The sequence below is a fragment of the Sparus aurata genome, chromosome 20 (assembly GCF_900880675.1).
Source record: "Sparus aurata chromosome 20, fSpaAur1.1, whole genome shotgun sequence".
In the NCBI taxonomy this organism is placed as follows: Eukaryota; Metazoa; Chordata; class Actinopteri; order Spariformes; family Sparidae; genus Sparus; species Sparus aurata.
In genome coordinates, this window is record NC_044206.1 from 21,984,511 (window position 1) to 22,007,329 (window position 22,819).

Below are 22,819 nucleotides of genomic sequence, written 5' to 3' on the forward strand. Positions count from 1 at the left end.
GTTGTCCTCTTCACCCCTGCCCCTCGTCTCACACCACAGTCGGCGGTGACAGCGACACCCGAGCTCCGAGGGTTTGACTTCCCATTAAAGTTTAAGAGACATAGATAGGAGTGGTGGCGACGAGGCTGCAGGTACAGCAGAAGAAGCTATAGCGCAGCTGCTCGGCGGCCACGCCTTCAAACAGCTGGCCGAGCTGTTTCTGTCTGATGGATCGAATGGTCAGACAGACTTCTGAACCCCACCTACAACCTGAAACAGGTCTGATCAGAACTGTTTTTCCTTCGTATTTCACACTGAAGCAGATACAACATCAGCAAGTCACGACAAGTTAACTGACGACAATTTGGAGCTCGTAGACGATTGATGACATGCAGAGCAATTTCCACAGCCAACAGGCCACCGTTCATCCAGCTGAGCAGCTCATGCGGTTGTGTCGAGGATGAATTATCTCTTTTGGAAACTACACAAACAAAACAACATACACACTCACAAAGAAAGTAGAAAAAAAAAAACTCTAGAAATGAGAAACAATAACAGGCAATTTCTGTAATATTCTGTAACATTTCCCTTTCAATGATCTATCTAATTGTTCTGTTTGATTGCAGAAATAAACCCAGAAAAGGAAAAATAATGCTTGCTGCGTCTTCTCCCTGCGCCTGAGATGGCTTCTCTCAATCACCCTCCACTGAGAGGCTGCACTCGCCGCAGGAAGTGAAAAATCCCCCTGCACGGATGAGCTCAGGCAGAGAGGAGTAACAATAGACGAGTAAAAAATCTTCCCCATTAGCGCGGGGGAATGAATGACTCCGGCTCTTTCTGAGCGAGCCGGCTACACGAGATAGTGTGTAAATAACGAGGATGGCGTCAGCTCCGTCAGCCGGACTGGTAATTTCAGACGGTCTGCTCTGAGGTTCATTGTTTGATGCGAGAACAGCTGAGTGGGAGATTTGAACAGAGTGGAATTCAATGTTTGACACCTCATTAAGCCTGAATATAGACAGCTGTGTGTGGGCTTCAACTTGAGCTTATATTTGTTTACATTTTGGCGTGTTAAAAGTATGCCGAATTCGCGACTAGCAACTCCTTTTTGCAGTGCATCCATGGATGTAGAGACAACTATCACTGAATCAATCTGATACTGGAGAAAACTTAAAAGCGTGATAATTTCAAGGCAAGTTCAGTAACTATAAGTTGTGTCATTTTTACTACCTAAAAGCAGATTTATCAACGTTTATTTGTAATTATATTCACTGATGATGACATCTCACCTATCTTTTTGCATCTTCTTTCAGTTGTTTTCACTTTTTTTTTTAACCTTATTGCTTCTATTCTGTTAAATCGCTGTCTGAGAATCCCACTTTCGTAAGCTCTGTTTTTTGAAGGTGCTATATAAATCAAGCTTTTATTAATCAGGGCTGCACAATTAATATAAATACAATCAAAAATGCAAAAGAGAAAATGTTTGCTCAACTCAGAGCCGAAAAATATGTCATATTATCATGGTTTGAATATTTTCTTCTGTAAAAAAAAAAAACATAATTCTGATGTGAAAATGATCATTCCTACCCATCATGCATCATAACACAATCTGTCAAATAATTGCAATATGATGTTTTTCTTCTTTAACTTGTCGTGCAGACACATGATCTCTCACACTGAATGCAGAAATATGTGTATTGCGTCCGCGTGTTCACATTTAACTGAGTTATGACTCAGACTGCGATTCTGGATGCAAATTGCAGCAATCAGGCGCCGAAGTGTTTTAAAGTACCCTAATTGCCTCCTGAGCCGCGTGTCGCAGTCACCGCTGCAACTGCTGATGATACTGATAAGCGCTCCAGACGACAATAACGCACTTCCTGTTGTTTTGAGAGCACCTGTTGCACCTGTCGCCTTTAAGCTCACGCAGTATGACGTCTCTCCCTCCCGCCTCACAGGACAATAGCTTTCACTCCACCACACTTCAGATCATCACACAAAAATGAGCGGCTGACCAACTCCGTACGACTCTGAAAAGGACTGGGAATAAAAGAAATGGTGTGTTTTAGCCAATGAGACAGATTTTCCATCGTTATTGTATGAACATGTCAAACTTTTCTAACCTTGATTTATAAATTAACAAAAGATGTACTTACTCTTTTGTTTTTTGTTCTCATGATATAAAAAATGAGAATAAGAAGGTTTGAAAGGTTCTGATGTATTATTACAAGATATAAATATATAATATAAAGTACGTTATACTGAAATGTGCTGTCCTACACAATGAGTGCTGTTACTTTACGGTCTGGTTCACTAAAATGTTAAATACCCAACAGAGTTACAGAGTATTTCCACTTTTACCTTGAACAAAGATCTCCCCCCATTAAAAACGTGCAGCCTCTCAAGTGAAAGAAATTGAATCTGGAGCCAGTTCTAGTTCCAAATTGTCCGATCCATCAGAGTCGCATGCCTCCAGGCTCATCACTTCCTTTTATTATCGCCGGCATGTTATTCAGACAGTTGCAAAACTATGATGTTAAACTCACGCAGCTGGAAACTTGCAACAAGAATGAGTTATGACGGAGAAAAAGAACACTTACGGGTTAATCAAACTTTAGTTAATAGGTATTTCACTGTTAACAAACAATAAAGCACTTTGTAAAATCTTTTATTGAGCAATTGTTTGATGTAATGTTGCATTGCTGATATTTATAACACTTTTTTATTGATTAAGAAAACCTCAGTTTAAACAATCTAATCATTTCCCATCCCTTGTTAGTAACTAATGACTGAAAAACCCCAGAAAACAGTCTCCTCCAGCTGCACTCCATCACAGTCGAGAAGTGTTTACTCATGGTCGCCCCGGACCTCATCAACGCGGGCGCTCTGTTTGCATCAGAGAGTTGCAGGACGTTGACGCAGAGTGTTTTCTCTGGGACCTCACACTCGCCCTGACAGCTCTGAGTGAGACGTCAGCATCTCATGTGCTCACTTGAGTGGAATTCCATAACAAGCTCCCAATTAGTGTCCGTTACAGGACAGAAAACACCGCGGCAGCTCTGGGACTGTTTACAAACCCCCCCCTTTTCTGTCGTGATGTCACATCCTGTCCTGTTCAGGCCGTGTTGACGAAGCGCTCGGGTTTCAGCTGCGGCTGTTTTAACGGTCCTCAGGGGCCGCAGCCTGTTTTTAAAGCGAGGTGGGACCCTGTCACTGCTGAGCTAATGTTTCCAGGACGGCTCGGCGGTGGTGGCCTGTTCGAGGCACACAGGAAAGGTGGAGTGTGGCTGTGACCGGGCGGGTGACGTCAGCGACAACAGAACTGAGGGACCCCGGTTACCACGGCAACATGGGCGTGTCGCAGGCCGCCATGTGGTCGCGTACCCACGGGACATGTAGGGGACAACCAGCCAATCTGTGCTGCCAGTCTGTCTTCATGCATGTTGGCAGTGATGGAATGTAACATTTACTTTTTTTGAGGTACTTTCTGTAACTTTATTCTTTCACAACTTTTCAGTTTTGGAGGCAAATACAAAACTTTTAACTCCACTACTGTTATTTAATTACTTAAGTTACTTTGCAGATTACATGCTGCAGCAGAGCCAAATATATTAAACTAATTCATGTTATCATCATTACTGAAATGATTCGACTAATCAGGAAAAATGCTGAATATCGTACAAAATAATCAACCAGGACGATAATCAGTTGATCCATAGTGTAAACAAACATGTAAATATACGTGTTAGATACTTTACTTGTTCTTTTGGCACATTTGATATCAGTTACTTTTACACATTACTACTCGTATCGGTGACTGCCACTTCTACCAAAGTAATATCTTAACACAATATGTTTACTTTCACGACTGGTCTGCACAGAGTCCTCCTGACCTCAACCCCGTCCAACCCATGCAGGATGTACTCAGAACACTGACTGCGAGCCAGACCTGATCGCCCAACATCCGTGTTGGTCCTCACTGATGCTGTTGTGGCTGAACGGGAGCAAATCGCTTCAGCAGGCTCAACATCTGGCTACAAGCCTGAAACCAGAAGAGTACAGGCTGCTACAGCCGCAGGGACTGGGCCAAATAGTGTTAAATAATATGTGATATTTTTATGCCACATAAACAATATTTATCTCTCTTTTTTCTTTCTTTTTTCTTTTTTTTGCATATTTTTTTTTATGTATATATATTTTTTTTTTATGTATTTATTTATTTTTATTTTTTTATCTCTGTTTTATCCTTTTGTGCAGCACTTTGGAAACCGTGTGTTTGTTTAAACTCGTGCTATATGAATAAAGTGGATTGGATTGGATCTCCATATTTTGAAATCTCCTCAAAAGCACTTAGATGCTCCAACTAAATGGCAAAATCACAAATATCACGATACTTTTGACCAAATACTTCGATATAATGCGACAATCTTGAAGGGATGGCCGTTGATACTTTCACAAAAAACCAAGAATGAGATTTTTGATAAATTACTATTTCTATGATTGAGCTCGTACAATACAACGTCAGAAAATGGTGAGAAACGCGTCTTTAAATTGTCTGTTTTGTCCGACCAGCAGTCCAAAACCAAAAACATATTAATTTTCCAGTGATACAACAGTAAAGTAAAAGCAGGGAATCATCAGTTAACCAACAAACTGTTGTAGAACTAATGAGAGTATCAATGTGCAGGACAAATACTGGACAAAATACCAGAAATATATTACAACCCACTACAACAGTCCAGCAGTACATGCCTCCTTTGCTAAGCCTATAATTTTCCATTTCTGTTGACAGTGAATCAGAAGGGTGTTGATTCAACTTAGTGGTCAATTTCGGCCATGTTGTTACATCTGACTGTGAAATCCGCCGCTGCCAGACAGTCAGACCACTGACTCACTCTCTGCGTGACTCCACATCTACTGGACGCTGGTCTTCAGCCAGCTCCTGTCCTTCGTCAACAACATCTACAGTATGAACTCATCAAGGAAGCGAAACTCTGACGTGCATCTTACACACGCGACTGGACAGAGATGCTGGCCGGCGGCGAGTCTGCTAAGAGGCTTGATTCTGGTTTTTTAAAATCTGCTCTGCGTCTGTAGGTCAGAGCTGAAGAGTTAAGAGCACAGCAGTTCTCACGACTGTCCTTAAAGTGTTGGCAAAATTAACTGCCATATATAGTGTGCGGTGTTATAAAAGAGCGCGGCAGAGTCATCGAGTTCATTCGAAGCCTTGAACATGTTACGTAACGAGGTGCATTTCCCCGAGTGTCGAACTGAAGAACGTTTTTTGGGCTACTTCTATACCTCTACAGTACATTTCAGTGAGTGGACTGGCAGGCTCAGTAACATCCTGTTGATTGATTTCCAAACTAAATAAACAAAACTGTTTTTCCAAATGTCACGCCGTCATGAGCAGCAGCAGCGGCGGAGCCGAGGAGGTCGGGCATCTGCCCGTCTGTCTGCTCTGCAACAACCCGAAGCGGCGTCGCCATCATCACACTCCAGCGACTTCAATAACGCTCCACTGCCAACGACATCTCCCTTAGTGGCTCCCTCGGTTTCACCTAAAAACCTGACAGACGAGTCCAGAAAACATGTCGCAGTGGCTCTTTTATTCCTCCTCCTTCCACCCCCCCCAAAAACTACCCCCTCTGATTCGCAACATTATAAACTCGGTGAAGTGATTACATCTGGAACGCGATCCAGTGCAGTGCAGCGTGGTGAATTTATAATCACACACCTCAAAAAAAAGAGTCGCCCCATCGTCTCCTCTTCCCGTGCTAATTACCTTCAGGGTAGAGCTGTCAGAGCGCCGTTGAGGGGATGTGAAGTAAAGTTTACAGCGGAGGACAGAGAGGTTGTCAGAAAACAAAGAGGGTAGAGAAGGAGGAGAGGGACAGGAGAGGGGTGTAAATAAACTCATGGAGGTGGAAATGTTTGTGTGATGGTGGAGCGAGGAGGCAAAAAGGAGCAAAATTACAGTTGGAGCCGCTCAATTAACCCAAACAGACATTATGAATCTCCAGTCTAAGTAGGACAAACAGATGAGAGAAGATGAGAGAGATATTGGATTGCAACAGTCCCTCCGAAGATGAAGCGTTGCACTCCTGTAACTCCAGACTCACGGCAGACAATTCAGCAGGGGTGAAAATCGATGCAGCCATTTTTTTATGCCATGTATTCTTCTTCTTCCCACAATGCAACTCCCACCACCGAGAGGAAAATCACATGAAGTCGGAACGGTAACAGCGTGTTCCCGCGCCGTCAGAATTATTGGAAAATTCATGTGAAATACCCTCTCAAGTCGGAACAACAAATTCTGGCACACGAGTTGCCGAGTTGATGTCACGGAGGACGATCGTGTCGTGTATTGTAAAGTCGTTGTGTCCTTTCCTTTGTTCCTTCTTGTCACTCAAATACCGGAAACAGCCGCCAACATGTCATTTAATCATCACGTTGTGTTTAGTCACGTTTCGCCAACTTCATTCCTCACCATCTGACGGATCATCTGCTGTTTCCCAAGGAGGTTTTAGCGACAGGCGGATAAACGAAACGCACCGTTACCTTGAAGAGAATCACTGATTTCTCTGGGTGTGATGTTGGAAACATTTGGGATGATGATATCACAGTTTGTAGCATTAGTAGTTTGTTTTTGGGTGCCTCTCAGAATTAACATTTATCAAGAGAATATTTTCCAGCGGCGGTTTCTAACTACGGATGGGGAAACTGATGGTTTCACCTTGAACCTTTCACCCGGCCAAAAATTTGTAAAGTTGTGTTAATTACGGAAGTTGTGACTGGCCACGAAGATGAAACCTCCAAAGTAAGACGACTTTAGAGGAGCGTTTTTCCACTTTTGACGGAGCTAAGCTAGCTGTTTCCAACACTTTCCAGTCTTTATGCTAAGCTAAGCTAACAGACAAATATGTATATTTCCCCAAAATTTCCTTTCAGCGTGTGCTTCTCCCTCATCATCACTCTAACTGGCTGCTAGCATCTCTCACAGCCTCACAATCACAGTGAAGCTAGCAGAGAGGGTCAGCGTCCAACTGCTCGCAGGAATTCCTCATTAACAGACTCTCATCGTGATTAATGAGGACGACTCGGACAGGTAGGTGAGCCCACACACACTCGCGCACACACACGCAGACATAATTGAGTGTGTGTGAAAGCAATGCCTCATAATGATGCTCATAATAAACACCTGAGAGGAGCCTGAAGTGACTCACTCTGTAAACAAAATGTCATCCGTGTCAGGTAAGTCTCTGCTGTACCTTTTCACCCGGAGCAGCTTGTGGCAGCCATTAATACTAACCTAAACGATTTCATTTAGCTCCCGGGACGGCACTGTATTCAGCCTGTAAAGCAGACTTGCTATGAATACTAATCATGTCCCGCATAAAGGCCAATCAATTATCAAATCCTGTGAATGTTGTTGGAATTAAGCGCACAAACAGCGCCGTGTTTGACAAATGGGTTCATTATCTTTCAGCTGAACGGTCCGACAGCCGAGGAGACTACGGGAAAAAAGGATCCGGATAATTTACGTTCACCTCTGTGGAGCCATTTGTACCAATCTGATGGATATATGCAAAACAGGCGCTTCTTGTTTGGACCTAAAGCTGGAAATCTGTCTTGAGGATAAAAACACTGCAGTCCAGCATTGATGGGATGTCAACGGGGTCGTGACAGCAGCGGGTCTGGAGCGCGGCCAATGGGACGTCAGGGCAGCGGGAGGTCAGGGGACTGTTGGGGATGCGAGACACCCATGAGGACTCCTACACTCACAGACAGACTCAGAGGCTCAATGTAAATATCTGGACCTCCCTGCAAAGTTGTTGTGCATCTGATCCCTTAGAGCACTTAAAAGAAAACTTGTGTCCAGCTTGTTTGAGTGACACGGGGAGAGCAGAGGAAACAGATCCTGAAATGTATCGCACAAATATGCATGTTACCATTAATCCGATGTTGACTTTCGTGACTTTTGACTTTTCACATGACGTCAACTCGGCTCGGATTATTCCACCGCCCCATGAACGCACTATTATTATTTTGGACTGCGACGGGGGATAAACTCTGCTGAGCATTGTGGGTGAAATCATTCATCGTTGTCATTTTCATTGTTGTATCCGAGACACAAGTGAAATCTGAGGTCCCGTCTCGTTTAGTCCACAAGTCCTTTGGGTTTACATTTATATGGAGACATGCAGTGTGTCAGTGTCAAAGTACCAAGACATGCTGTTTACCAGTGGACAACATAAATGGGTAAGAGAAAAAAAAAAGTATTCTTTCTGCATCAAACTGTTCAGCTTTCTGCTCCGAGCAGCAGCAGCAACGTGCCCCGACAGATTAAACTGTGTCACCGACAGGAGCAGAGGTCTGTGAGCATGTCAGGGCCACCGCAGGGCGACTCATCCCATCCTCCTCCCTCCTGCTGTCACAATGTCGCATAAAGCCCAACAAGCACGGCTGGTTACACGAGTTCCTCCTCTGGTTCCATCGAAGTGAGACGGAGGCCGACAGCAGAAAACCACAAGAATCGCCGGTTACGGGGTCCGTCCATAAATCACAAAGCCGCTATTTGGATATAGAAACATGGACGTGGATGCAATACTGCATGAGATGAAGAACCGGAAAATAATGAAACCATTACAGGCAGGCTTGTGAAAAAAAAAAACATGCAATTTGCTGCACTCTCTTCAATCAGCACAGCGGACTGACAGTTGTTAATGGTTTTAGCAACTACAAATACTTTCTGCGGCTTTGTCGCCCGCAGCCTGAACGCTTCACACTGACAATGAGAAACAATTTCCCGGCCTGTTGACGGAGATTAGAATCCCATTTTCCGACACGTCTTTAATAAATTCGTTGTGCTTTCAGTCTTATCGCACCTTGACATTCTTCACCTTCCTTCAGCCGCACCTGGACAAACGTCGATTTTCTGGAAACAGGTTTTTTTTTTATTAAGACAACTTTCCTGTCAACACAGTCAAATAAGCGGCCTGTTTGTCGGCAAAACACAAAACTGTGAATGAGAAGATGAGTTAAAAATACTCTGCAGTAGAAGTGACTGAGCCAAAAGAGGATTAGGCCTGTCCCCTTCCTGCCATAACCTCGCTGTGCTCACAGAGAGTTACACATTTTCATTCAGTCGCACAGTTTACGCAGCATTACGCAGGATTAATGGTGCAGCCCGACTGTTTGAGAGATGAATTTAACTGTGTCTGAACCTCTCTTGACCTATATCCTAAACTGGAGCAATGCAGCAGTGTCGTCCTGAAAGCAGATGCTTCATTAGTTTGAGGATGCTCATGTGCACCTTTTCTGCACGCAGTGAAAGTATAAAAACAGACGGGCGATTCAGAGGCTCTGAGGCTTAAAAAAAAAAAAAAAGACGGAGAAAATAGACAAACAGCCCAGAGCGTTAAATTTCACTCCCTTTGCTACAACTAACACCAAATCCCTGGACATGTGAGTGAAGCAAATTAGCAAGTAAGTACGTTTTAAAAACACTGAGTGGAGAAATTAGATACACCTCTGAAATTAACTATGATCTAAAGTGTTCATAATCAGATTTACCCAAACAGATTGTGTCACAAGAGGGAGCAAACAATTAAGAATGTGTCACAGGCATCTTTTCACAAAGTTTATAAACTCTCCTTTAACTCAACAACTCACAAATCTTTGATTTTCGGTTTTTAAAGGAAGTTCGGGGACGATTTGGAACCGCCTTGAATTCCTCACAGAGGACACTGATCCGATCTCAATGAGGACAACGATGATGCTCTAAACATACTTAAAATAAATGCAAAGCCAAGATCGGAATCATTGTTTATCCAGACAACGTATCCAGATAGATTAAGGTTTGTTTTTTTTACATAAATGTTCATGCATTCTACAAATAAATGGCTAAATAATCATAAAAATGAGAATCTTCCACAATAATTAGACCTGGCAACACTGTAAATATCTTAAAACGCTCGGTTTACAATCCCCGAATCTGTGGGACGTAAGGTAATCTACAGCCACCATCACTGACCAGGTGAAAGTGGCTGCCAAGGTCATGGAGGAAATATCCCCAATTACCTGTGAGGCCAGCAGTGAGGCATCGTGTTGGAGGCTCTACCCTCTAAATATGACTAATTGCCCCTGCTGTTCTGCTTCTTATGATACAGGTTAGAACTCATTACCGGGATGTTCTGCCTCACTGGGCTCTGGTGCTCCGGCTCTCAGGCGGATGAGGGGGAATAAACAACCACCTGGCCTTGCACACACACACACACACACACACACACACACATTTATACGTTTATATACTTACAAGTAACCGGTTGGTTTTATCTGTTCAACTGCATTATAGTTTTTGTCCCTTGGAGTTCCAGTGAGCCAAATTTCCAGTCATTTTTATTTTTTTTTGCAATGGGTAAATGTCCTCCAGAGATTTCTGCTGCCTCTGCCAAGTCCACTCTGCTGGGCATTAGCTGCAGTAATACCTTTTCCATTGATTTGTATCAGCACCCCCGCCTGCAGTCTGAGTGTGGGTGAGCGAGGTACAACATAGCTTGACACAAAATCCTTTTCGGCGTGCCAGCAATCGTCAGAAACTGCTGTCAGCCACGCAAAACAAGCAGGTTGTGGATGCACTTACACCACCTCAACAATGCATGCTCTGTAAGCAAGTTCTGCGGGTGGCGACAGGCCGCAAATCAAACTGATTTCTGATTTGACGAGTTTGTTGACAGAGCCGAGAGAGAGAGAGAGAGACGCAGCAACGACTCCGATCCGACGTTATGCAAGAATTACAAAGGGTTAAACAACACTTGATCCAAATCGCCAAAGGCATAGTGTTGACATTGACTTTCAGTTGTGAGCTAAGGGTGGGGTTGTCAAATGGAAAGGAGAGGAGACAAAGACTTAACAACAACTATTGAGACCTAAGCTGCAGCAACACCTCTTCAACTGGATCTGAGCCGCGTATCAGTCAGTTTTTGCCTAAAGGTTCAAAGAGGCAACAATGTCTTTCACGTCTTGACAGAAAACTGCCTTTCTTGTTCATAGCTGCACTGCAAAGATACAGATACAGGGAGTGAGTTGCACTTTGCTTCACGATAACAGCTTGTTTTCAAACTACGGGAGCCAAATGGGTCATGTATTTTTTTTTTAACGGAGCTTCAAGTCCTGACTGAGAGATTAACAAACTTTATCTGAAGCATCAAGCCTCACAGCAATAACAGATACACTGATAACACAGAAAGTACATCAACTGAGCACATTAATCTAAAGTATTCATACATTTGCATACCATCTGATGCAGGATCGTGCCATGAGGATTTACCAGGCTTTAATCCCTTCTACAGTCATCAGCCGTGACGTGTCAGCATGTTTCAGTGAACCTTTATTCCCGGAGAAATTAACAAAAAGGTTGTTCGGTAGTTAACTAACCAACCAGTTAATTTACCAATGAATCCATCAATCAACCAGCAAACCAAGAAAACAATCAACTAACCAACCAATTAACTTACCAACTAATTCATAAACCAACTAACGACCAACAAGCAACCAAACAACAAACCAACAACCAACCAACCAATTAACTAACCAACCAACCAACCAATTAACTAACCAACCAATTAACCAACCAACCAACCAACCAACCAACCAATTAACTAACCAACCAGTTAATTTACCAATACATCCATCAATCAACCAGCAAACCAAGCAAACAATCAACTAACCAACCAATTAACTTACCAACTAATTCATAAACCAACTAACGACCAACAAGCAACCAAACAACAAAGCAACCAGCTAACTAACAAACAAAACAACAAACCAAACAACCAATCAAATGACAAGGAAGCCAATCAGAGGCGGAGTAGGGCGAAGGCAACAAGCCAATAGGAGACAGAGAAGGGAGGGTCTTGTGTGGAAAGCAGCGATGCATAATTATGCCAAGTTAATTTAAATTTCCCCTGGTTATAGCCTCATATTCACTGCAGACACATGAGAGTGGTGTCAATCTCTCAGAAAGAAAGAAAACGAGCTCAGTCACAAGAACAAAATATTAATCAAAATATTAAATTCCAGATATGACTTCCTCATGCTTTAAATTCCACTTTTAGCCAACTGTCATGATCCTTTTCTTTATTAGAAATATGTCATGCAAATAAACTTCTGCTGCTTTGCCCCTGGAATGAATGGGACGCCAAGAATGCTTCATCCATGTTGTACAAACATTCCTGATTAAAAGAGTGAAGTGAACACGTTTATGTGTCAGTGTCAGTGTTAGTGGCCCTGGGTGATCTGTCTCCTGACTCTCCCCCCCTGCAGGGTGCCCAGGGGCCGCCCTCTGCTTGCATTAGTCAGCGGGCAGCAGCAGCAGCAGCCCCGCTCCTTGGGTACCATGTCCGCTCCCTCCTCATCTGTGTGCGGCTACGCTCCTCCCTGCTGAGCTCAATCAATCACACAACGTTCACACTGCAACTGTGACCTACACTGACAGTTAATGCTTTGTGCAAATCAAACCAGCTGAGCAGCAAAAGCCCATCGAGTGAATGACTGAATGCTGTCCGCTGGCAGCCGACACACACAGGCGACACATTCCTGCTCCGGAGCCAATTAAAGCCCGCAGCTCTGATAAATCCCCCCGTCTCGTCTCCCCCGCGTCAGCTCTTACCTGCCCACTGTTTGGTTGGCGAGCTGTCTCATTCGGTTGAACTGCTTCTTCATCTTGTGTGTGTGTTTTTTTTCTGCGTTACCACCGGGCGGTACAGCCTCTCCACATTATCTCATTGATGGAATAAAGTCAGATCTCCGCGCTGATCTATGGCAGTCGAGGAGGGTCAGTCTCTAGTAAACATCCAGTTTGTGCATCGCGGCGGAGAAACGTTGAGCTAAATCCTCCTCATTCTGCTGATGAGGACGGTGTGTCTCTGTCATCCGCTCCGCTCCGCCGCTCCAGAGATGCTGGACCGATTTCTCTCCCTCTCCCCCAACACTGACAGCTCGCTGGCGACACGACGCTCCGCCCCGGTGCACCATGGGAAATGTAGTTAGCTCAGCTCTCCTCTGCACAGAGCATCAGAGGGCGACTTCAGCTTTTAAGTTTTATCTTTTAACCGTTAAAAGCCAAATATGTTGACTTCTGACTTCTTCTTCTTCTTCTTCTTTTCGCTCCTCCTCTTTTCTTCTTCTCCTCCTCCTTATTCTTCTGCTTCTTCTTTTCCCTCCTTTTCTTCTTCTTCTTCTTCTTCTTCTTCTTCTTCTTCTTCTTTTAATTCAAACTTTATTGGGGACACGTCTCATAAGAGGTCCATAGCACCAACAAACACAACACAATGAGTAAAAAAATAGAATATAGAATATAAAATATAAAGAATATTGTCTTCTTCCTCGTCTTCTTCTTCTCCTCCTCCTCCTTCTTCTTCTTCTTCTTTTTCTTCTACTTCTTCTTTTCCATCCTCTTCTTTTCTTCTTCTTCTCCTCCTTCCTCTTTTTCTTCTTCTTATTCTTCACCGTCTTCATTATTACTACACTATGATATTGTTTCCTTTTTGCATTGTTTATTTACATTCATTGTATGTGTTAATACTAAAGTAAGTGTCCCGCTGAATCACAAGATCCTGGGTATTTTTTACCCTCTAAACAACCTTTAAACAATCACAATCTGAAAGGCTCTGTTCAAAATGCTCACAATTAATGTCCACAAAAAGGTTATGACCTGCAACGAGGGGCAACATAGAAGTAATTGAACTAATTGTCTTTAGATTTGCAGTGAAATCAAAAACATGATTAAATTAATGGTTAGTTGGGGATCATTTAAAGGCCTTTAACAGCCCTGTAAGATTTGCACAAAAGACAATTAAAAAAATCCTAATTGGTGCCTTAGAATCAGCCCATTAGAACTTATAATACACTGACCATTACCTTTTAAAGCTATATTATCCTAAAATGATAATGTTCTAGCTTTAATGAAGAAATCAGATCTCCAACTGTCTTCAAACTGTTGTGATAAATCACAGCAGCGTCAACTGGCAGTGTTATAGTCGCACCTGGATCGTTTATTGTTTACTGCAGGTTTATTGTGAAGCCTGTCAAGCATGTTAGCCTGACTCACAGTCTCCAGCGGGTCTATTTATAGCCTGCAAAACCAAAATGTCAGACCTGAATATTCATGAGGACATTGTCAGTTATCCATACAGTCTCCACCTGCCATCCAGGTGACTTTTCACCTCAAGTTTACTTTTAAAGACAGATTTTGAAAGTAAAGTTTAGCTCCAGCTTAATGTAAATGACAGAAGGTGTGATCTTCAGCTTGATTGGATGTGGTGTTGGTCAGGGTGCAATTTGTAGAAGCTTGTGCAGGCAAACAGCATCATCTGGTGGCTGAGATGAGTGATGAGACTGACTGGACTTTTCACAGGGTGTGACACATAAAGCATTACACTGAGAGGACCGAGGAACACTTAGTTGCACCTAAAATTACTTAATTTGTCAGGTGTTTAATTGATTAAATCAGACAAAAAACAAAACACAAAAACATTTCCATCTTGTTATAATGTCTATTAACAGTTTGTTCATGATCAAGTCTTGAGAAAATGTACTATACCATGTTATACACGCAATTTCCACTTTATTTGCTACATAGCACTAAATTAGTGCTATTTACCCTCCTTTCATGAAGCTTACACTGTTCAGCTTTGCTAGAACTGTTTGCGAGAGGTATCAAGTCAATGTTATGGTATTTCTGGCATCTGCTGTGAAGAACAGTTGAATTATACGGTTATATAATTAGAAGTGTTTCTAATCAGTATTCACTCAGTATGACAAAATACAATTCAAAAGCACCACAAACTATACCGTCCAAAATATCAATAAAGCTGAATCAACACCTTTTTAAAATTGTTTAAAAACTTTTAAAACTAATGTTAAAACCTTCATGAAGGTTTTTAACATTACATGCATTTCTATAGCACACAAACAAAATAGTATATAATATAAAAACAATAAAACACATATAAAAAAGTATAAGTATAGAGTATAATTACAATACAAAGTAAAGTATCAAAAGTACATTCATTTGCCAGATATTGCACACATTTTTAGGTTGCAATATGATGGTGGTGCCTGTTTTGAATTCGATCTGTGTGATGCTGATAGAAATGAAGAAATACAATAATTTCAAACAATTCATGAATTACATTCTTGGAGAGGAACACAAAAGTATATATAAAGGAGTTAAATTACATAAACGCAGTAAAGACATCCAAGGGAATAATAATGAATAAACTCTAAATAATTAAAAAACTGAAATGACATATCCGCCCTGTGCAGTTGCACTCCGGTGCCGCAGGGGGCGCCAAAGAGTCGACAGTCAATGTTTTGAAGAGCAGCAGAAGAAGAAGTGTTGGGTGCTGGAGTTTACTAGTTGAATGACATTAGAGCAAAGTTTACATCTTCTACAGTTTGTTTCTCTGTCTGGGAACAACTTCACAGACTTCTGCGTGGAGTCGCTGCGTTTCTGACACCTGACCGGCTGCTTCACTCTTGAAAAAATGCGGGACCGAACTAAAGAATTAGGAAACGTGAGTGTGAAAGTGGACGGCTAACGTTAGCATTAGCGCGCTAGCCTGCTAACTTAGCCAAGTTTCATCTGTCGGGTAGTGGCCAACTAACTCCAGTGTTCCCCTGTGACAGCTTTGATTGAGAAAGTAAACCTACAAAAATGATTTAAGATAAATGTTTAACAGTTTATGTGTCGCAATGTTTAACTTGAGCGACCTTTTATGTGCCACTTCCGTTTCAACCCTTCTCCTTAAAGGATATGTCAGGCCGGGACAGGGCACGGCTCCTGGGGCTCATGGAGTCTGTTGTTGTGCTGAAGATGCAAACAATCACTGACTGTGTTTTGTTTTTTATTTGTTGTTGTCATCCTGGCTGCAGAATGCAGAGGCTTCAGATGACGACGAGGAGGGCAAAGCCCTGATGACCAAACCTGGACCCTCTTCAGCCAAAGAGGAGAAGGAGAATGAAGTCTTCTTTAAAAAGGTGGACTTCATCCCAACATGTATATTAATGAACATGCATATTAATGGATATATCACTTTTGCCTGAAAGTTTAGGTCTATCTGCACATCCTATTTATTTTTAGGTTAAAGTGGGGTTGAAAGGGAAGCATTCTGCTGATGTGCATGTTTGTCTTCATTGTTAAACTGAGGAAAGGGTTCATATCCAGCGCTGAGGCTTTAAGATGAACAAATTGAGTCAATCCTCGCTTTCTACATTTTGTTTTGTCAACATTTCAGTCTCTAAGAACCCAGTGTTATTGCTTTGATTTATGAATTGCTCAGCAAATATGGGTTAAATTCACTGGTTCAGACTGCAAAGATGTGCCAGTTTTTTTAGTCCTCTATGATCGTATGTTGAATATCTTTGGCTTTTGTATCATGGGTTGGACAAAATAGGAATTAGGAGACATCTTTTGAAGTTTGAAGCACTTACGGCAGCCATTTTTCACTATTTTCTAACATTTTATAGACCAAGTGGGTCATCACTTAATTAAGATTAATTGAGAATTCAAATAATTGTTATTTGCAACCCTACGTACTATAATGTGCATCATGATGGCAAAATGTTAACCTCTTTTTTTACAAAAGGTTACGCCTTGGCCTGAAATAAACTGTGTTTTGTTTTTATTGTTTAGTTTAGAAACTATTTAAATTGCAGTGAAATGGCCTACAACTTGTTCCCAGAGCCCTGTGTTAATATTGTTTGTTTGGTCTGACAAGCTGCTCACTTCCGAAAGATAACTGATTAAAAACTAAAATATATTTCTCACACTTCAGAACCCGAAACCAGAGCATGTTTGAGATTTTTGCTGTGAACTGATTTATATGTTAAATATTCAACTAATGTGCTACTGTTAGCATCTTTCTGCCTATAAAGTTAAACCATTTTCTTGTTTTTAGGTGCATGAAATTCACGAGGGACTGAGCAATCTCAAAAGGATGGTGTCTGACCTTGAGAACAAGCAGAAGACTGTGCTGGGCGTGGCGCTGCCGGAGGACAGTAAGTGTATTCATTTAGACCGTCTGTCTGTCCAGATTTTTGCATAAAAACATGTCTGACAACTGTTTAAAACTGGACAAGGCCAACAAATAATCAAATTATTTGAAACATTCAAGCATTCGCAGGTAAAGTAACGAAAAAATTAACATGCATAGTCATTGCCAAACACTGCATTTTATCCTTCTCACAGGCAGTTCAATGTGTTTTACTGAGTCCTCGGTCTACAGATTAATCTTGATTCATTCTGAAACGGTACATTTGTGTGCTGAATACGTTGTTTTCCTCGTGGATTAGGTATGAAGAAAGAGCTCCAGACTCTTCGAGATGAGATCAAAACGTTGGCTGGTCAGATCCAGAAGAAACTGAAGAGTGAGTGTTGACGGATGACAAGTGAACAGACGCTGTTTATTCATTTGTGTTATTTGCTTGAATTACACTCGTTAATCATCTTCCTACAGATATTGAACCCAAGAAGGGAGAGGAGGATGCAAAATATGTACCCATAAATGTTCGGATGCAACGGACTCAGGTTGACTCCTTAATTTTTGCTTTTATGCGAAAGCTTAAGTGGTAGTAACTTTAAGGACATTAAACGAAATAACTCTACATTTGATTTAAATGTTCACAGATGTACCGTCTTAAAAGTTATTTTGTTAATCTTAAACAAACCTCAATAGCTGCACGAAACAGGTTTATTTCACTAATAATCAGAGCAAGAGGTCACTCAGGAAAAAAAAGCTTATTGTAAACTGAAAGAGAAGCAAACGGATGATTGTGAAAGACGTTGACGTTGATGATAGGAATAGCTGGTTTCACAATATTTCCAGTAAGTGAACTTTGGTCACTTTTAGTTTCTAGATTATCGACCTTAATTCTCCACGTTCACCTCAATAATATTTGCTAGGTTGTAGCAAATACTGGGATAGAATATGTTGGATTAATTCAGTTTGGAAAGAAAATAATTTTCTTGTGTGCTGACAGTTAAAAGTTGATGAACCATTACTTTAGTATGTCTCAATGAGCTGGACTGCTTTATAAGAATACTTGTTTTACACAAATGTGATAAAGTAGATAATTTGTCAGCCAGAAACAGAAGCTCACATCTTGTTATTTTATCTATAAACAGTTTGTGTCGTGTGTTGAGTAAAGGATTTACTCTACCACAATATATGTCCATTTTGAAATGTATTAGAAACTCCTAAAACCAGCTACTTCCCCCAAAATGATCACACAGTTGAATCAAAACCTCTCTGAAACAGATGAAACAAAACCTGATTGTTGCATTTGACTGCATCAGTTTTAGCTACCTAATAAACTGACAGATGAGCGGATGTTGATACAGCGACAGAAAATAGAAATATCAAGACAGGAAATTTATCCATATCGCCCACTCGGTTTGAAAATGACAGCTTGTGTTTGTGCGAGTTTATCCTTGGATTTTGTTTTTAAGCCTTAATTGTTGAGCTACCAGAAAAGAAAACTGCTGTAAAGTGATCACAGCGTTTCCGTCTCTCCAGCATGCCGTCTTGTCCAAGGAGTTTGTGGAGCTGATGGGTCACTGTAACACCATCCAGGCTCAGTACAGAGACCGCAACGTGGAGAGAATACAGAGGCAGCTCAAAATCAGTGAGTACATTTAGCACGATGGAGATTTCTCTGTTTTTGTGTGATAGTGTTTGTGGTCTGTTTCTCTTCAGGGAAATCTCAGTCTCGCTGACCACTTCCCCCTCGCTGCTGTTTCAGTTCGCTGCACTGTTGCGTCATCACGTGTCGTCTCATGACATCCGTCACATGTCATCTTCTTTCTCACTCACTTTTTACCATACATCCTTTTAACACCCATTTAGCTTTTAAAACCACTGTATAATGATTTATTAACATTTAAATGTAGTTTATATTATAACTTCTCTTACTAAGGTGTGTTACTAAGGTGTGGTTTATTACATCTATTATATTATCATTCCTTATCTGTTTATAGAGCAGCCTTCACTAATGTGAGCCTACAGGAAATAAGATAAGAGACGATAAGAGACACATAAAAAAGGGTAAAACGAATAAATGCTGACATCAGTGCTAAATAGAATAATAATAAAAATTGAATGGATCTGGAGAGGTGAGTTAACTACAGTAAAAACTAAAAAAGAAAAGGTAGAAGAAGTAGAAGGAAATATGGCACATTATTTTGTAAATGCATTATTGTAACTTAAAGTGATACTGAAAGTGAAACTGCGCAGGATATTTATTTATTTATAAAGACATTTTTGTTTTTTAGTGTCCCATGTTTCAACTGTCTTTCATGCAAAAGGGGGAGGGGCTTTAGTTGTTGAGAAATACCTTCAGGTTCATATTTATATTTTTATACGTCTACAACAAAATATAAACATGAACCAAAACAAGATGCTTAACGATGTCACAGCGCTCCTCTAGAATATTGTGACGGGCAATTTTTCACTGTTTTCCGATGTTTTATAGACCGTTCAGTAAATTAAGAATAAAAGATTAATATTGATTAAGAATAAAAGTGATTCAATCTATTTTATGTTCAACAATAGAGATAAAACTGACTGATAAGAGGAGGATGGCTGAAACTTAAATGATTCATTTTAACAAAATCTCCTTGAACTTGAACATCTTGTATCCAAAACACTGATGTAACGTACTTCTCACTTTTCAGCGGGGACCAATGTGACAGACGAGGAGCTCGATACGATGCTCGAGAGCGGGCAAACGGATGTTTTCACCCAAAATGTGAGTACGTAAAAACAAAAGTAGGTTGTGGCCTGTGTGACTGCATGTTGGAAACCACAACTACAGAAAAACACACCGACAACAGCAGGTGTTTACCGTCAACTGCCATCTGTGGTGGACGTAGTTGTAGTTGTAGTGACTTTAAGTGTCATGTGTGAAATGATGACAGCTTTGCTCTGTTGTAGCTTTTCTTAATGCTCAAACTGGACAACAGATTTGGTAAGCATTGGAAGAAAATCATGTGCAGCCCTTAGAGAAGTCTGTAGTGTTTCAGTAGCTCATAGTGTGAAGAACCCTCCTGCTTTTAATTTTACAGGAGCACTACTGTGTATGTGCAAAAAAGTAGTGTAAAGCCTTGTATGGCTCCAGAGAAAGCTGCATGTAATCTGATAAATCTGCACCAGTGATCAGTGGCTAAATTGCATTGTGGGAACTGTGGGCCGCGGTATTGTCCATACTACGGCTAATGCGTATCTGCACGGTGCTGTACAGATCCTGATTGACGCCAAAGCTACAAAGCAGGCTCTGAATGAGATCGAGTCCCGACACGACGAGATCCTGAAGCTGGAGCGGAGCATCAAAGACCTGCACGACATGTTCCAGTACCTCGCCATGGAGGTGGAGGCTCAGGTAAAGCAACGAAACGCGAGTCTCTCAGGCTTGTTCGAGTTTCAAAGAGCGTCTGATTGTGGTGTTTTACCTCCTGCAGGGGGAGATGGTGAACCGGATTGAAAACAACATCAAACAGTCTTCTAACTACGTGGAGAAAGCGAAGGAAAACACGGCGGCTGCTGTGACGTATCAGAAAAAAGCACGCAAGGTACGAAGCACTGTTTGTACAAAGCCTACAAAAATTGGAAAAGGCTTTATTTTATTCTTTATGTTGTCAACGTTAGTATAATATGCTTGACTTCAAGTATAATCCTTGAATAACGCTGTATTGTTACATGGTTCACTGTTTAATCTATTGAATCACTCATATGAACCTAAAATCTTTTAATATAGGAAATTAAATGAGCTGGGGATGTAAAGAATTGAACCGACTAATGGGCCAGTTTTCATTATGTTGTGTTATTAAGTTTATTGATCCAAATGTCCACTTCATGGTGGCTTTGAGGTCGCGTCTGATGTAACTCTGCTCGTGTGTGAATTGATCTTTCTGTCTCTCTTTTAATGCAGAAAAAGATTTGGATCGCGATCTGTTTGGCCATCCTCATCCTCATCCTAGTCATCTCTTTGGCCTCCGCCTTCGGCTGACCGAAATCCTCCTTCATGTAAATAATTACGGCCCACAGGATGTACGGGTGAATTAAGTCGGTTATCATCCCTCTGCTTTTTCTTTTATTCCACACTTCAAATTGGTCTTCCTTTAACCTGCATGTCCTCGTTACAGGCTCTTTTGTTTTTTCTTTAAAGAAGAGGTGTGCTCTCTGTTGTCTTAACCAACAACTACAATCTCACCTGCACTCATGAGGTAGTGCTGCAGGTTTATGGACCCCCTCCCCTCCCCTCCCCCTCCCCCTCCCCAGGCAGATTTAATGACCTGGACGCCTTGTGAGCTGTTACGTCAGCGCCTCTTCCCCTGCTACATTTAAAAAAAAAAAAAAGAGGAAATAAGCAGCCTTGAGCAAAGCACAATGCAGTATTGAACCCGACACTGGCGCTGATCATACTGGACTCAGGAAAACTGTGCGTTGATTCTTGTTCCATTGTTGTTTCTGTATGAATTGGAAACGTAAATAACAATAGGGCTTCTTTCTTTTATAGTCATATATAGTAAATAGACTAATATAATTGTATATAACCTATATGGCTGGTGATTCCTTATGCAGATGATTTTTTTAAAACTTGAAAGTTGTTTCAACTGCCGAGATGTAACAAGTGTAAATACAGATTTTTTGTTTTTGTTTTGGTGGAATAACGGCCCCTTTTTTTTTTTTTTTTTTTTAGAAGTGTCTCAGCACTGCGATAAAAGGCCCAAGGCCCACTTTTTATTTGTCCTACCAGTTTGTATTTATGATTTGAACACTGTTGTGCAAGCTGCTACGAGAAAAGGTTCTGCAACAACACATAATTTTTTTTTTTCTTCTCTTCAAAATGGTGCCTTCTTCTCCTGTATGTCCATATGAACAGCTCAAGTTGAGAATGTGATGTTGTGCACTAACGTTGTCAAGAAGGGACGGAGCGAGTCTTTATTCTGTTTTATATATGTCTGAATTCACACCGCAGTGTTTCAGCTGCGAGTCATCATGTTTTAGCTTGTCACGTATACGCTCGTTACTTATTTTTCTTAACATTTGTCACATTGTGCAAAGTCTTTAATAGTTTAGTAACTTAGAGACAGTTCAACCCATAATCCCAAATCCATAGTTAAGAGATATCAATGACAGAGATTTCTTTGCGGCGAACTCAACAGCAGTGTCTCTTTCCTGAGATTATGACAGACCCTGTTTTGAGCAGCTTCACGTAGGAGCTACTAAACTTCACCCGAAGAGACGTTGCTGTTAAGTTTTTAAAATGCATTTTATTTGCTTTGTCATTTTCAAGAGGAGACAGATTTATCAGAATTTCTGCCTCTCACACCGAAACAATCTAGCTGGTTAAATTGCACTACAGGTTTTGATTTGTGGGTGAACTGTATTTTAAGTTTGATTCTGAAATCCTGGAGCAGAAAATGTGTTTTCAGAGAACACAACGTGACAAATCTGTACAGAAAAATAAACCACTTATTATGTTTAATGTTGTCGAGTCCTCGCTCGAGTCTCCTTTGGAAAAAGGTCAACGGAGAGCAGAGCGCTGATTTTTCAACCGTGTAATATTACAGCTGTTGAATTTTTGCATCACTTTCATTTTAATATAGGTTTGTTTTTAAAATAAAATACTGCCATGTTCTATTAGTTTGTTTGTCTTTTATCTTCATCTTGATGATCTTTCTCTCCACACATCAGGTACTGAATCAGCCTTATTGTTTTATTGTCATACCTCGTTAAAGGAACTGTTCACCCAAAAATGCTAATTCAGTCATTAT

The 22,819-nt window shown here is 41.2% G+C and overlaps 2 protein-coding genes across 6 annotated transcripts in view; one reads left to right on the forward strand and one right to left on the reverse strand.

Annotated features, from left to right (window-relative positions):
- Window positions 1-13,071, reverse strand: part of LOC115571021 (rho GTPase-activating protein 44) — a 73,802-nt gene extending 60,731 nt beyond the window's left edge. For 2 of the 5 annotated variants that reach the window (XM_030400000.1, XM_030400001.1), the window contains exon 1: window positions 12,653-13,071. In XM_030400000.1, the coding sequence (XP_030255860.1) occupies window positions 12,653-12,705 (53 nt within the window). In that variant the 5' untranslated portion in view covers window positions 12,706-13,071. The remainder of the gene's footprint in view (window positions 1-12,652) is intronic. The other 3 variants (XM_030400002.1, XM_030400004.1, XM_030400003.1) reach the window with 3 other exon arrangements.
- A 2,274-nt stretch (window positions 13,072-15,345) lies between these two features.
- stx4 (syntaxin 4) lies at window positions 15,346-22,688 on the forward strand. Its single transcript, XM_030401114.1, has 10 exons — window positions 15,346-15,560; window positions 15,919-16,023; window positions 16,944-17,043; window positions 17,338-17,412; window positions 17,502-17,572; window positions 18,561-18,669; window positions 19,718-19,791; window positions 20,284-20,421; window positions 20,501-20,611; window positions 20,971-22,688. Exons 1-10 carry the CDS (start codon window positions 15,531-15,533, stop codon window positions 21,046-21,048), a joined length of 891 nt encoding a protein of 296 aa, XP_030256974.1. The 5' UTR covers window positions 15,346-15,530; the 3' UTR covers window positions 21,049-22,688.
- Window positions 22,689-22,819: the final 131 nt, after the last annotated feature.